General features: G+C 36.2%; 1 protein-coding gene across 4 annotated transcripts; it reads left to right on the top strand.

Moving 5' to 3' along the window:
- The first annotated feature begins 6,509 nt into the window (after nucleotides 1–6,509).
- Nucleotides 6,510–15,564, top strand: LOC110660049 (leucine-rich repeat receptor protein kinase HPCA1). 4 transcript variants are annotated; one of them, XM_058131911.1, is made up of 19 exons: nucleotides 6,510–6,888; nucleotides 7,483–7,603; nucleotides 7,703–7,774; nucleotides 8,126–8,200; nucleotides 8,301–8,372; nucleotides 8,613–8,774; nucleotides 8,896–8,970; nucleotides 9,383–9,454; nucleotides 9,542–9,613; nucleotides 9,730–9,798; nucleotides 9,899–9,973; nucleotides 11,733–11,804; nucleotides 11,959–12,096; nucleotides 12,251–12,729; nucleotides 12,825–12,983; nucleotides 13,075–13,214; nucleotides 13,857–14,076; nucleotides 14,391–14,629; nucleotides 14,961–15,564. In XM_058131911.1, the coding sequence occupies exons 1-19, from the start codon at nucleotides 6,789–6,791 to the stop codon at nucleotides 15,432–15,434; spliced, it is 2,886 nt and encodes a 961-aa protein (XP_057987894.1). In that variant the 5' UTR covers nucleotides 6,510–6,788; the 3' UTR covers nucleotides 15,435–15,564. The 4 variants fall into 4 exon arrangements, with proteins under 4 accessions (XP_057987894.1, XP_057987897.1, XP_057987895.1 ...); XM_058131912.1 differs by having other exon boundaries at nucleotides 6,513–6,888; nucleotides 14,394–14,629; XM_058131913.1 differs by lacking the exon at nucleotides 6,510–6,888 and adding an exon at nucleotides 7,060–7,303.
- Nucleotides 15,565–15,699: the final 135 nt, after the last annotated feature.

The following is a 15,699-nucleotide window of genomic DNA, read 5'->3' as shown; positions in this document are numbered from 1 at the left end:
GGAGTGTCTAACCACTGCCTGTGTTGACACTACCTGTGAGTGGTGAAGGATACACCGTGTATTGTGACGCCTCGAGTTGGCCTAGGGTGTGTTTTGATGCAGAATGGAAAGGTAGTGGCTTATGCTTCAAGGCACTGAAGAGGCATGAGCAACTACCCCACCCATGATTTGGAAATGGCGGTGTAGTCTTTGCACTAAAAATGGAGACACTACCTGTATGGTGAAGTGTGCGAGATATACACCGACCACAAGAGTTTGAAGTACATCTTCCAACAGAGGGACTTAAACTTGAGACAGAGGAGATGGATGGAGCTTCTGAAAGACTATGATTGCACCATCGGTACCACCACAGGAAGGCAAATGTTGTGGCAGATGCTTTGAGTAGGAAATCTTCTGGCAGTTTGGCGCACATTTCAGTAGAGAAGAGACCATTGATTCAGGAGGTACATGAGTTGATGGATCAAGGTTTAATCCTAGATCTTTCAGATGAGGGGGTATTGTTGGCTCACTTTTCAGTGAGGCCAGACTTGAGGGACAGAGTTAGAGTTTCCCAAAGACAGACCAACAATTGATGAAGATTATAGAAAGAGTACAAAGAAGGTGAAGGTGGTGAGTTTAGATTTGCCAATGATGGCGCCCTAGTGCAAGGTTCTAGAATATGTGTGCCCGATGTGGACAATCTCAGGAATGAAATCATGCAAGAGGCACACTACACACTGTACAGTATCCACCCAGGTTCCACCAAAATGTACCATGATGTGAAAGATAGCTATTGGTGGAATGGCATGAAGAGAGACATAGCAGACTTTGTGTCCAAGTGCTTGACTTGTCAGAAGGTGAAGTTTGAACACCAGAGACCGTCAGGGAAGCTGCAAGAGCTCCCTATCCCAGAATGGAAGTGGGAAATGATCACTATGGATTTTGTGACGGGGTTGCCTCGTACCACGCGAGGATATGACTCGATATGGGTAATTGTAGACCGTCTGACCAAATCAGCTCACTTCTTACCTGTAAAGACTACATACTCTGTGGCACAGTATGCCCGGCTCTACATTCGAGAAATAGTCAGATTGCATGGAGTTCCGGCTTCCATAATATCTGACAGAGGGCCCCAGTTCACTTCTCGGTTTTGGAGAAAGTTGCAGGAGGCACTTGGCACACAATTGAACTTCAGTACAGCCTTCCACCCTCAGACAGACGGACAGTCCGAAAGGACAATCCAAACACTGGAAGACATGCTCCGCATGAGTGTCTTGGATTTTGGAGGTCAATGGGATGAGCAGCTAGCTTTGGTGGAGTTTGCCTACAACAACAGTTATCACTCCAAAGATAGGGATGGCACCCTATGAGGCACTATATGGAAGAAAGTGTAGGTCTCCTCTGTGTTGGACAGAAATGGGGGAAGCGAAGGTGCATGATGTAGACCTAGTGCAGTACACTTCAGAGGTAGTTCCTTTAATCAGGGAACGACTGAAGACAGCTTTCAGTAGGCAGAAGAGTTATGCAGACCCCAGACGGAGGGATGTGGAGTTTGCAGTGGGCGACTATGTATTCCTGAAGGTATCTCCAATGAAGGGAGTCATGAGATTTGGAAAGAAGGGCAAGTTGGCACCTCGGTATATCGGACCTTTTGAGGTTACTGATAGAGTTGGAGCAGTTGCCTACCGGTTGGAGCTACCACCCAACCTTTTCACGCTCATCCCGTGTTTCACATCTCCATGCTCAGAAATACATTCCCGATCCTTCTCATGTAATCGCACTAGGATGTGATAGAGCTAAAAGAGAACTTGACATTTGAGGAGCGACAGTAGCCATAGTGGACTACCAAGTGAAATAAAGTGAGATCAAAACAGATCCCTATGGTTAAGGTTTTGTGGAGGAGTCGATCGGTGGAAGAGTGCACTGAGTCGAAGCGCGACATGCGTAGCAAGTACCCTTACTTGTTCAATGTATAATCATGTACTTTATTCTGCCTTGTGTAAAAATTCGAGGACGAATTTTCTGTAAGGGGGGAAGAATGTAACACCCCAAAATTTTATTAATTATGGGTATTTTTGATATTTAAATTTTATTTAAATTTTAGGAATTTTGAGATTTTTCGATTTTAAAAATCGGGTTCGATTTTCAAAATATAAACTTTGATGATTTTTAAAAATTAATTTAAAGACCACGTGGCAAAACTAAAAATATATTTGGAGTCTACGTATTTTTACGAGTTTTCGAATTTTTCGAATTTTGGACCTCGTTTTCCGAGGCAGAGTAAAAATTCAAAATTTTGTATTTCGAATCGAACCGGCCGAATCGAACCGGACCGGATCGGACCGGTCGAATCGGACCGGTCTCTTCTCTTTTTCTTCCTCTTCCTCCCGCGCGCGACGCCCTCCCCTTCTCTCTCTCTTTTCTCTCCTCCTCCCGCCGGCCACCGCCTCCTCGCGTCCTCCTCGCCGGCGCCGCCTCGGCCGTCGGCCAGCTGGCCGCCTGAACGGAACGCGCGCGATTCTCCCCTGCGCGCCGCCAGCTTCCTCGGCCAACCGGCCGATCCGGTCACCGATTGGACCGGGTCTTGTGTCCAAAACCATCTACTCGCGAGAGCTTTCCATAGACACCAAGAACGCCGAAATCCATCGAGCGGATTGTCCGATTTTAGCTCGGGAAGATTTTAGCCCATTTCGACTTTTGGGCTAGATTTCTGAAACCGTGAATCCCACGAAAAACCGAGGCTACCAGACGCTCCACTCGGCGAGCTTCGGGATATTAATTTCAAAATTTTCCGACAACGTTTTTCGGTGGGTCCCACGGAACTTCGCAGTGTTTTTCCGAGCATTAAATGAGCTTAGAAAATTCTGAAAAATTTATGTACTAACCCCCGTGTTATGGGCTTCGTGTAGGTATTCTCAATTCGCGGAAATTCGGCGATTGACCGGTGCAAATTTCGGACTGCATGCACGGCTTCTGGAAAAGTCTCCGAATTGGGCCGAGATTTTGCCTACCCCCCCATTGTCAGACGTCCCGAGCGCGTCCCCGAGGTCGGAATCGGCAAAGGTAAACCCAACCTTGTTTTTCGTAATTTTCTAGTGCTTAAATAGGATTAAAAATCCGTAAAATATTCGTGGTAGCTTAGAAAATTACGATTCTTTTTGCAATAGCTTAGTAATATTGCTAAGGACCGCGGGCAAAGTTTTATAATTTTTAGAGCTTGTTTGGGCGTTTTGCAAACATGATCAATAATAAGGACTAAATTGAAATTTTGCGTATTGTGATGGATAATTGATTTGATGGGCCCAGGAGGGGCTGTGTGATATGATTGAACTGTTGATATATGGATTGTGAATATAGAAGTGCGTTTTTAGCCCTTTTGCAGGTTGGGTAGGTCCTAGGTATAGGGAGACTCACGATTTTCTGCACGACTTAGGGCGTAATTGGTCTTTTTCTTTGTTTGTATTGAGTCGATTGTATTAATTAGATGTAATGTAATTGTCGGTGAGCCGGACTGACCTTCTTCCTCCGCCCACAGTAATTTGTCGCCAAGTCTGTGAGTAATATATTTATTTTTATTATAATTTCGATATTATTATATGTTATGCATGCCCATGCATAACTTATATGAATATATTTATGTAGTTAAACTAGAGTCACGATTTATGTTGCACTCATAATCATAATGTGCCATGAGTGTTGTTGTGGTAATTTGGAGCGGTGTGCGTGCGTTGGCGTGCGTGTGATGTGGTGTGGACTATGGATAGGACGGTAGTCACGGCTTGAGTTCTTCACGGGACCCGTTCCTTCGAGGGGTAGTCACGGCTTGAGTTCTTCACTGGGACCCTCGATTTGGTTTATTGCGAAAGTCCCGCTTGAGTTCTTGGCACGGCACTGTTGGATTTAAGAGAGTCATGCAGGATCGGCTCCCAATATATTATGATTGATGCTACGAGTGCGTGAGTGCTCCAAATTACCTTTTGATGCTATGATGTGAATATGATGTTAATGTTGCATTTCACTCTACTGAGTTGCATTAGTTTGAGATAGTTATAGAGATTATAGTTAAGATTGATATTTTACTCTCCGAGTCGAACGCTCACTCTGTTCAAAAATTTTTACAGCCACAGGAGGATATTTTATTCAGGTTAACTCGCTTTTATCCTTCGCAGTTGTTTATCCATGTTTGTGTAATTTTAATTACTCCTAGAATTTCCGCATGTGTTAGCGGTATTTATTTGAATTTGGTCCGTAATATTTTTATCATGTTGGACTGTAAACTTAAATATTTTAAGTGCTTGATGGATTGGATGAGGAGCCGAGCTCCCATTTATGATTCTGTTGATGAGTATGTGGAGGGTGAGCTGAGCTCCCCAATGGATTGTTTATTGTGTTTACAGGTCGGGTGAGTCGAAAACTCCCCGTTGGAAAGTCCATTTTATGGCCGGACTCTGTCCGTTTGTTTTCTTGATATTGGGCCCAAATGGGCCTTAGAGTTGGGTTAATGAATAGTTAAGGCTTACTACGGCTCTGGGCTTTAAGTCGCGGCTGTGTCCTAGTCCGGTCGGCCCATAGGTTGGGTCGTGACATTGAGTGACTTTCAGTAAAATTTACTATTTTTTTTTCGTTTTTCATATGTTAGTAATTGTGTGGAATTAACAAACATAATCAATGGAAATATAATAAGAAATAAAGTGACTTTCAGTAAAATTTACTATTTTTTTTTTTCTCGTTTTTCATATGTTAGTAATTTTGTGGAATTAACAAACATAATCAATGAAAATATAATAAGAAATAAAGTGACACTCTAAAATTTTATAAAATCATAATTTAAAAAATTTAAAAACCCGCACAACATGTGGGCAAATGACTAGTTGATTGTAGTTCTCACTCTATTTCGTTGATGGTTAGTGAAAATTCTTCTAGGCATCCTCATAATGCATGCTGAGATTTTTTTAACACATCACAGAAAAATCATTTCAACAATAAATAATTATTTAAACAAAATAAATAATTAATGCACATAAAAAAATTTACACAAAATAATTATTTTCAAGACAAACAAAAGGAAAGATTATTTATTTACACAAAATAAATAATTTTCATCAATTATAATGACTTGAAAAGATATTAAAAAAAACTAAGAAAAATTTTGGGACAAATTTCATAATTTTTGGATAAATAAATAATTTGTTATGAATTTTTTTAAAATAATTTATTAAAAATAAATAAAAATAATAAAAAATGTTACAATTTTTTTTTAAAATCACAAATAATTTAAAAATAATTTTAGAAGTTTTATCAAATTTTCCAATAAAAAAATTCGCTCTGAAAACCCTATTTTGCATCTTTTGAAAATTTGTTAAGAGGCCAAAACAACAAGGCATGTAGCCCTAAAACGATGTGTCATTTCACCAAATTAGTAAATGCCGTTTGGTTTAGGTCTTCTCCAACCTCTAAAATGGGTACTAAAACCAGGAAATAAATTAAATATGATTATATTTTTAATAGATTTTTATATTTAATTTTTAAATATTTTAATAAAAATTTAAAAGATTAAATTTGTATTATTTCAATAAAAATTTCATATTATAAAAATTTAAAAGGTTATTATTTTTATTAATTAATTAAATTAAAAATTAAAAGAAAAAACTCAGTTAAATTCATAAAAAAAAAATATTTAGTTCAAATACTGCACGGCTCACTGGTCCTCCCCTATGTTTAAATGATGTCTCCGTCTGTAAAAAGCTTTAAAAGTGAAAAGGACCAATCAGGACTAACAAAAATGGCTGCTAGTGGAAACCGTTTGAATGAGTCAAAAGCTTAATTTTTTTGCTGACTTTTTAATTAACAGAAGGTACGGATTTTTTAAACAGAAGATATTTTACTGATTAAATTTTTTTAAAATAATTTTTATTTTTTAAATTTTAATAATTTTATTAAAATATAAAAATATTTAATATAAATATATATTATTAATTTAATATTATAATCAAACAAAAGAAAATATTTTCTAAAAAAAATTTTATTTTAAAAAATTTCTATGAAAACATTATATTTTCTGTGAAACAAAAACCTCAATATTTATTTTCTTTCTTTCTTTGTTTTTTCTTCAGCTTCATCATGGTTTATTGGATGATTATTCCCATAGGTAACTTATTCCTATGAATATGAGTGTTTCTTTGAAAAGGACTTCAATTGAATTATATTATGTTAGGACCAGCAATTAGCAAGCTTGGAAATGGAATGTGTGTGTGTGTGTTTATTATGATTATCTTCAAGTCTTTTTTCCTCTGTAAATTTGAATAAAATGAAACAGAAAAATGAAAACCCATCAATTTGTAGCTGATCAGAGATATTTATTAAATGCGATATCCATTTTTTGGTTGAAGAATTCAATTTTATTTAATACAACAGGCCCACTTTTCTGCTTCATCAGTTCAATTTGACGTGTCAATTTTCTTTCATTTTTGTCATTTAAAAAAAAAAATTTTGATATTTGACTTCTGTTTACTGATATGGCCAGTCAGCCAGCCACCAAGTTGTTTCTTCTCTCTCTCTTTCTCTCTCTCCCTCTTTTAAACGAGGATGATGGGTAACAGACTAACATGTGATTAGTCAATTTATATGATTTGTAATGTTATGCCAATGTAAGTAGTTCCACTCTATGTCTTTTCACACGGTTCGATTTTCGACAAAAAAGAAGTGGCTAAGGAAAATATTCAGTTTGAATATCTTTCAATTGAGATTTGATTGTTTGGGCTAAATGGGTTTTCAGTTGAGCAAAATATGAAAGTGAAAACAAAGAGTTTATGAGGTGTTATTCGGAGATGAATCCAAAAATTCTGGTTTTTCTGTTGGTTGCTTCCCTCCAAATTTGTAGCATAGCAGCACGGACTGACATTGATGATGGTAAGTTCAGTACGATTAGTATTCTCCCTTTTCTTGTTTTGTTCATTAGGAATTTGTTGATATGCCAATGACAACTTTAACTCTTTCAATTGGTGCATGTTCTGTAACTTTTTCTTTGGATGAAAATATCTCATGTTCACTGGCAACTTAAGGCCTTCTTAACTAACCATAGATTAACTTCAAAATGGAGATGTTAGATAGCTGCTTTTAAGTAGATGGATGTTTATCTTGCATTTGTGGGTTTGTGCAACTTTGCAATTTCCAGATCCAGGATTGGTATCAGAGTTAGTTATGTCTTTGGGAAGAGGAGTTTTTGAGTTAGAATATGGCCCTTTTTTTTGTCTGAAGTGCTAACTTTCTCAAATCATAGAGTAAGCATGGGTCTAGGAGTACTTCATCAAAACACTCATAGCAGGTTTTTCTTTTCTTACATGGTTTAATGATGCCCTGAAAATTCTTCCATGGATTAAGAGAAAATCAGGAGCAGTTTCATATCTTGGTTTTTATAGATCCTACAATATGTTTCGTACAAATAGGCAATACAAATACTGATAACTTGAATCATGTAAATGATTTCTTCGATCCCTGATGCAGTTGCTGCAGTGAAGGCTCTTAAGGGTATGTGGGAAAACACACCACCTAGCTGGGAAGGTCAAGACCCTTGTGGAGACCAATGGGACGGCATAAAGTGCATCAATTCACGTGTGAATTCCATGTAATTAATTGGCAATACTTCATCTTTTAATGCTAATTGAGGCTGGCAAATTCTTTCTTCTCCCGATTTTGAGATTAACCTGACTATTCTTAATTGCAGACAATTGTCAAGTATGGGATTGAAAGGACAGCTGTCTGGATATATCTCAGACTTACAAGAACTTCAAACTATGTAGGTCCTTGGCCTGCAATTTATCTCCTCTTTGATGCTTAGGATCTGTCTCATAACTAAATATGTTTGAGCCATCGTCAGCTATTATTATTATTAGTAGTAGTATTATTATTATTCTATTTATATTGTAGCATGCAAGCCTACATTTCTCTAGGATCATGCTCAATGCGTGAGGCACTTATTAAGCAGATGCATCATCCATAGGGCTCTTTGTAGCTTTAAGATTAAGATTGCTTCTTGTACACTATCCTGAACAGGGGATTGTTTTCACCAAGAAAATGATAGAATATAGATTGTTTTCGAGAGCAAGGATTCTTATTATCATTTCTGATTATTGGCATCTTCATACAGAGATCTATCATACAACAAGGATTTGGGAGGACCTCTGCCAACATCAATTGGGAGTCTGAAGAAGCTAGAAAACTTGTAAGAACACACAATGTTTCACCAAAGTATTAATTGACATCCAATTTTCCTTTTTGTCAAAATTCTCTAATTAACGAAATGATTTTTACTTGTATTCTAGAATTATGGTTGGTTGTGGTTTCTTTGGTCCTATCCCCGATTCAATAGGATCACTGCAGCAGCTGGTTTTTTTGTAAGGATTTTCAACTTGCAAGCTTTCTTTGCTTTATTGAAGTATGAAAATCAACATACTATTTCTTGTGAATGGCAAACGAGATGCTGGTTGGGTGGTCAATTTTAGTTCCCCATATCAGCATTTAGACTAATTCTAATAGTTTTGTTCAATATTAGGCTTTATTCTTTGTTATTTTCCACTTATTTTGAAGTGTTGTTAATATCCGGACCAACATTTCCCGAAAATCATTGTTTGCAGATCTCTAAATTCTAATAAATTCAGTGGTCAAATTCCACCTTCAATTGGCAATCTATCTCAACTTTTTTGGCTGGATCTAACTGACAATAAGCTTGAAGGGCCCATCCCCATCTCCACAGGGACTACACCTGGTCTTGATATGCTAATTAAAACAAAACACTTGTACGTAAAATCTTTTTGCACTATACAGCAAGCTGGAGCTTTTTTTTTTTATTTTTTTTATTTTTATTTTTAAAACCATTGAATCATTTTCCATTAATTAAAGTGTAAAAACTATTAACAGTCATCTTGGAAAGAATCAGCTTTCAGGCAGAATCCCACCTGAACTTTTCAGTTCGGACATGCGTCTCAAACATGTGTAAGTTTCATTGGCTGTGACAGTAGTAAATATGTTTTTAACCATCATTTCCAAGTTGCATAATTTTTCTCTGTTAAATCGCATCTTTTTTATGGGTGTTGCCTTTGTTGACTTTATCATGATGTATCATCGCCGCATAATTTGTTTAGTTTTCTGCTGTATTGTAAATTTTACAATAAAAATAAAAAAGGAAAGGGGAAACTAAGTTGTTTGTTTTGAAGTATCTTTTTCTCCGATAAAAAATAATTTGATGGACTATTTTAGAATTAAATTGCAAAGAAATAATAATCACAGATGAAACTATTAATTTACTCATTTTTCTTAGTGGATCTTCTCAATTGAATATCACCTTAATCATATGCACACCTGCCAATTCAAGCATTGATTTTTGACAGATGCTTTTATTCTGCAGGCTTTTTGACAGCAACAAGCTCACTGGCAGTATTCCTTCTACCCTTGGCCTTGTGCAGACTTTGGAGGTTGTGTGAGTATCTATACGACAAACTTGAATGACTTCATGTTGATGTTCCTGCTGGTGAATTTTTTCTTGAATGTCTTATCTTGGTTGCAGGCGCCTTGACAGGAATTCATTGACTGGACCTGTCCCTTCAAACCTCAACAAACTTACCAATGTCAGTGATTTGTAAGTATATGGAAGAGAGGCATTCAGGATAAAGCTGTTATAATGGTTTTACCCTCATCATTAGTAGTTTATATGTGGATTTTCACTCTGTTGTGCCTCTTGGTGATCAATATCAGGTTTTTGTCCAACAATAAATTGAGTGGACCTCTTCCCAACCTTACTGGAATGAATATTCTCAGTTACTTGTAAGATTTTGTGCAGTCTATTAATATAATCAGTAATAGTAGTAGGAAAATAACTATATTGTTGTCTATGTGCATCTTTTAACTTGAAAGTTGTCTGCAGGGACATGAGCAATAATAGTTTTGATGCATCTAATTTTCCACCTTGGATTTCTACCTTGCAGTCTTTGACAACATTGTATGTCTCTCTCTCTCCCCTCCCTCCCACCTAACTTTCAAGTCTCAATGTCCTCTTTCTTTTCTCTTTTAATAATGGCATAAAGAAACATTAAATCATATTTGCAGAAAATGGGATAGTGCTATGTCTGTATTCTTTTTTGTGTTTAATTCAAACCTTGCTAGAGTATCCTACACCTTTAAGCAAGAGAGGAAGAATCCAAATACAAATTAAAATAGGAATGCATAAAAAAGATACATGATTTGAGTTTATGTTAATATTAACAAAGGTTTATCAAATTTATGTTGTGTCCTTTGGATTATATCCATTTCCTTGTCCTTTTGTTCTTACTCTCTACATGTTATTTCCTTTTATAGAGTTGTCTTTTTTTTTTTCGTTTTTTTTTTCTCCCTTGAAATAGTAAGATTTAAAAAGTTATTCTTCTCCTTTTTAACTGCTATCTCATTTATGCAAATACATTGATTGACCATTAGCAGTTTCTATCTAAAAATACATTGTTACTTGCCAATCTAAAGATGCTCATCTCTGTAGTGTATTTTTGACATTTACATAAATTAATTTCTATCATTTTCTATCTAATAAATGAGAGTGGCAGAAATATGGATGTTAAGATGGATGTCTAGTAGGATAAGATTAGAAATGATCACATCTTTCAAAGAATACATGTAGTACATATTGGAGATAAAATGAGAGAGGATCGATTAAAATGGTACGGTCATGTCAAATGCGGAGAATCAAATGCCCCAACGAAAGTATGATAAGTTAGTAGAGAAATGAGTAAGAAGGGGAAGAGGAGACCTAAAATGATGTGGAGACAAGTGGTGTCAAAAGATTTATGAGTTTTGGATATTGATGTAGATTTGGTATCTAATAGAGCTGAATGATAAAAAGGGACACATATAGCCAACCCAACTAGTTTGAAGTCAAGGCTTAGTTGTTGTTGTTCTATCTTACAAAACATGGCTTTCTATACAATCATCTCCTTCTACATTAAGGATTAAAGAAGAACATAATAAGAATGAGAAAAAAAAAAAAGTAAAGATATCAATGCGGAGGATAGGGTATTCTTGTAATTGAGAAAAAATACTTTTGGAAAATAAAAAATCAACAAAACAAAGTTCTCCAACCACACTTTTTGTCAATCAACACACCCTTTGATAGCTGAATCTGTAAGAAGTACACCTCTTTTGATTCCAAATCTATAGATCAACATATATGTTGGGTTTTTAGTTTTCTAAGTTCTCCTTTCCGTCATTGTTTGGTTATTCCCTGATTTTAATTTTTAACTCTATTCATCTAAACTTTTCATCTCATTGTAGTTATAACATGTGATGTTTTGTGTTTGGTTTTGTTGATGGAAACAATGTTGTTTTCACATGCACGCTAGGGAACTAGTTCTTGTGTAATTATTCACGTCCTTTGTTACAAGTTTCTTAGATGGTACAATAGAACACAAGCCTTCTTCTGGTCTTATATATATATATTCATGTAATGCTGACATTTGTTATGAAGCTGATATCTATATTTATGTAAATATTGCTTTTGCTACAAGCCTTTCTACCATCTTATGTCTTAGGAAAGGCCATTAAAGAACATAAATAAAAATATATAAGGCCTTAAAGGTGGTACTACGGATATATGTGTCCTGCCCTGTGTGCTTTTGTGTTTGTCATTGTCTGTGCCTGGACATGCACTGTTTTCTATCCAGTTGAAAAGTTTAGTCTTTATTGTTAGCATAACTTATAATTTTGTGTGGCAGAGTGATGGAAAATACACAACTTCAAGGACAAATTCCAACTCGCTTCTTCAGCCTTCCTTATTTACAGACAGTGTGCGTATCATCTTGATATCTAGTAGCCAACATTTAATTTTAGGATGTCAAGAAACGCCAAAGGATAATCAACTGGTTAATTTTTAGGATTCTGCACAAAGAAGCCTAGCTAGACATTTATATCTGATGATGGCATTGGCTAATATGGTTACAGGGATCTAAGTAACAATACACTCAATGGCACTTTAGATATTGGAACAAGCTACAGAGACCGACTGCAACTCATTGATTTAAGAAACAATTTAATTGCTGAGTATTCTCCAATACCAGGACAAAAGCAAGTTGAAGTAATGTGAGTTGCATTCTTTATTCATGCTTAAGAAATTTTAACCATTGTGCTACTGAAAAAACTTAAAGTTCAGTGTTTTAAAAACGTTAAAATGGCAGGGGATGTTCTTCGCTTCTAGTGACCAGCTTATGCTTGTTTCATTTGTTGGACTTTGCAGACTCGTGAACAACCTAGTTTGCAAGGAAACAGGAGTATCGGCAGATTACTGTACCATTCCCAGACCTAATTCTTCTAATGTGTCACTACCAAATAATTGTGAGCCTATTCCCTGCCGTTCAAATCAGATATCCAGCCCCAAATGTAAATGTGCATATCCATACACAGGACTTCTAGTTTTCATAGCTCCTTCATTCTCAGTCTTGGACAACAAAACAAATTATATTTTACTCGTGCAGCAACTAATGGATTCTTTTAGTTCCAAGCAACTTCCTGTGGATTCAGTTTCTATAAGTAATCAGAGAAAGGATCCATTTTCGTACTTAGAATTAAAACTTGAAGTCTTTCCATCTAACCAAGATCATTTCAATCGAAGTGTTATTTCTCAGATTGCGTTTGTACTAAGCAACGCCAATTTCAATCCTACAAAACCATTTGGACCTTACTTTTTTCATGGAGATTCTTATCAGTATTTTGCTGGTACTTCCAAAATCCATGTATTATTAAGATTTTTCCATCATTTTCTTTTTCTTCTTATAACACCATTCTCTCCCTCCCTCTGAGTTGTCATTTAGGAGAGGCTACAGGATCAAACAACTCATTAAACACTAGCATTATCATTGGAGCCGTTGCTGGTGGTTTTGCCCTTGTACTATTGTTGCTTCTTGCAGGGGTTTATGCTTACCATCAAAAGAAGAGAGCAGAAAGAGCAACTGAACGGAACAATCCTTTCGGTACAATAAGGATTTAACCATTACTTATTGTTTTTTCAGTTCAGATGGAGTGCGTCACGTTTAATTGTTGCTTTACACTCTGAAAATGCAGCACACTGGGATTCAACTCAGAGCAGTGGTGCTGGTGTTCCTCAATTAAAAGGGGCCAGATGCTTTTCTTTTGAAGAGCTTAAAAAATACACCAGTAATTTTTCAGAAGCAAATAATATTGGATCTGGTGGTTATGGAAAGGTTAAGTTTGATTCCCTTCTCTCTATCTCTCTCTCAAACTGAGTTCATCTTGGCCCTGCATAATTTTGCACTTGTTTTTAATTAATTAATTTATTTATTTTTATGTTGCTGGCTCCAATGTCCCTGAAGTCCCAAAATGTGAGCCAACTTTGGGTTGGAGTGGCATAGGGTGCAGAAACTTAGATTCAAATTTAGAAAATGGGAATCCCAAATTAGTCAGGATAGATGTAGATCGAAATAAGGTGCACAAGCTACATATGTTGCCGATGTTGCATAAAAAGGTGTTCTGGTGCATGAAACTTGTTACAGTTTAGGCTATAGGGAGGATAACGCTTTTGTTATTTGAGGAGATATTATATGTTAAACTGGATTATATATCCTTATTTTGTTAAAACAACACAGAACTTGGCCAGCTCAGTGTATGTGTGTGCATTTTCATAGAGTGGCTTAGCATGTTCTCCTTGACCTTCAGTGGTTGTGTGATTGGAATTTCAGGTTTTGATAGTCTTTTAATTGACACTCTTATTATAATATTATTATTGCAAATTTTAATTTCTTTGAACAAATGTTGAACCATTGAATCAATTTGGTGTTATGATTTTTTTTTTTTTTTTTCATAATATAGCCAACATTTTTTTACAGGTATATAGAGGAATCCTTCCCAGTGGAGAATTGATTGCCATAAAACGAGCTCAACAAATATCATTGCAGGGTGGGCTAGAATTCAAAACTGAGATTGAACTTCTATCAAGAGTGCATCATAAAAATCTTGTAAGCCTTTTGGGATTTTGCTTTGACCAAGGTGAGCAAATGCTCATTTATGAATTTGTGCCAAATGGGAGTCTCAGGGACAGTCTTTCAGGTACTTTTGTTAACCATACTGATGCTTCAGCTTGATACTTCATGAATAGTCGCATGGAATATTCTATCTTATAGTAATAATTTATGGTTCATGGGAACTTGTGAGACTAAATCCTTTCATCCAACCAAAAAAGAGAAGAGTGACTTTGTTCAGACCAATATTATTAGAATGTCTTAATCAGAATATAGTAGGGGAATAAATCTACTTATCAAGGCTTTCATTCTTTCTGGATAATGATCTATGATTATATTCAAGTGAATATTTCTCTTTGAGACAATGCTAATCCCTTACTTGTTTCTTCTTTCCCATACAAGCAGGGAAGTCGGGAACCAGGTTGGACTGGATTAGGAGACTTAAAATAGCCCTTGGTTCAGCCAGAGGTCTGGCATATCTACATGAACTTGCAAACCCTCCCATTATCCATAGGGACATAAAGACCACCAACATACTTTTGGATGAATGCTTAAATGCGAAAGTTGCTGATTTTGGCCTCTCCAAGCTTATGGGTGACACTGAAAAGGGTCATGTTACCACTCAAGTTAAAGGGACAATGGTCAGTACATCCATATCCCATTGCTTGAAATGTACCATAATTGTTTCTTTTAACAATGGGAACTTAAAAGTAAATAAAGCATAAAAATGTGCTCCATAATGCTTGCTGTTATAATTTATGGCGAAATTGTTCACCAATCAAGAAATAAGATTTTGTTTTCCGGGAAAGAAAGCATCTGCTTGACACAAACGTATAACCAATTCGTTGGTAAATTCTTCAAGGTTTTGTTGCGTTGGATGGGCCAAGATATGCATGAGGTGGATTGATTTTAAAAATTAAAGATAACATTTGATAGTATATCAGGACTGACAAAATTTTTATATTTGTTTAGGGTTATTTGGATCCTGAATATTACATGACTCAGCTGTTAACTGAGAAGAGTGACGTTTATAGCTTCGGAGTTGTGATGCTAGAGCTACTAACTGCAAGAAAGCCAATAGAACGTGGAAAATACATAGTGAGAGAGGTAAAGATGGCAATGGATAGAAAAAAAGATCTATATAATCTCCATGAATTTCTTGACCCAGGCATTGGTCTAGAAACAACACTGAAAGGTCTGAATAAGTTTGTGGATCTGGCATTGGAATGTGTGAAAGAGTCAGGAGCAGACAGGCCTAAAATGGGTGAAGTGGTGAAAGAGATAGAGGACATCTTGCAGCTTGCTGGTTTAAACCCCAATAATGAATCGGCATCTACTTCAGCAAGTTACGAGGAAGCAGCCAAGGGAAGTCCTCGTCATCCTTACAGCAAAGATTCCTTTGATTATAGTGGGGCATTTCCACCTTCAAAGATACAGCCTCAATAAGCATTATTCCATTCAAATTTTGCTCATGCTCACAGTTTGAAATGTTTAAAAAGCACTGCAATATGTGTAGCTATTTGTCTTGTCTTGTATGAAGCTTGTAATGAATCAGAATTGTAGTTGAATTGAATTATTTGCTTATGAAAGTGATGTATCTGAGGTTGATAGCTGAAATGAAGAATAAACAGAAAAGATGTAAGACAGATTAGCAATGATGTAGAAATTTCAGATTCATTAGTTGTTTATATATCTGCTTTGACTTTGCTGT

The sequence above is a fragment of the Hevea brasiliensis genome, chromosome 13 (assembly GCF_030052815.1).
Source record: "Hevea brasiliensis isolate MT/VB/25A 57/8 chromosome 13, ASM3005281v1, whole genome shotgun sequence".
In the NCBI taxonomy this organism is placed as follows: Eukaryota; Viridiplantae; Streptophyta; class Magnoliopsida; order Malpighiales; family Euphorbiaceae; genus Hevea; species Hevea brasiliensis.
Note: the sequence above shows the minus strand (reverse complement) of the source record. Positions and strands in the feature narration are given on the sequence as shown.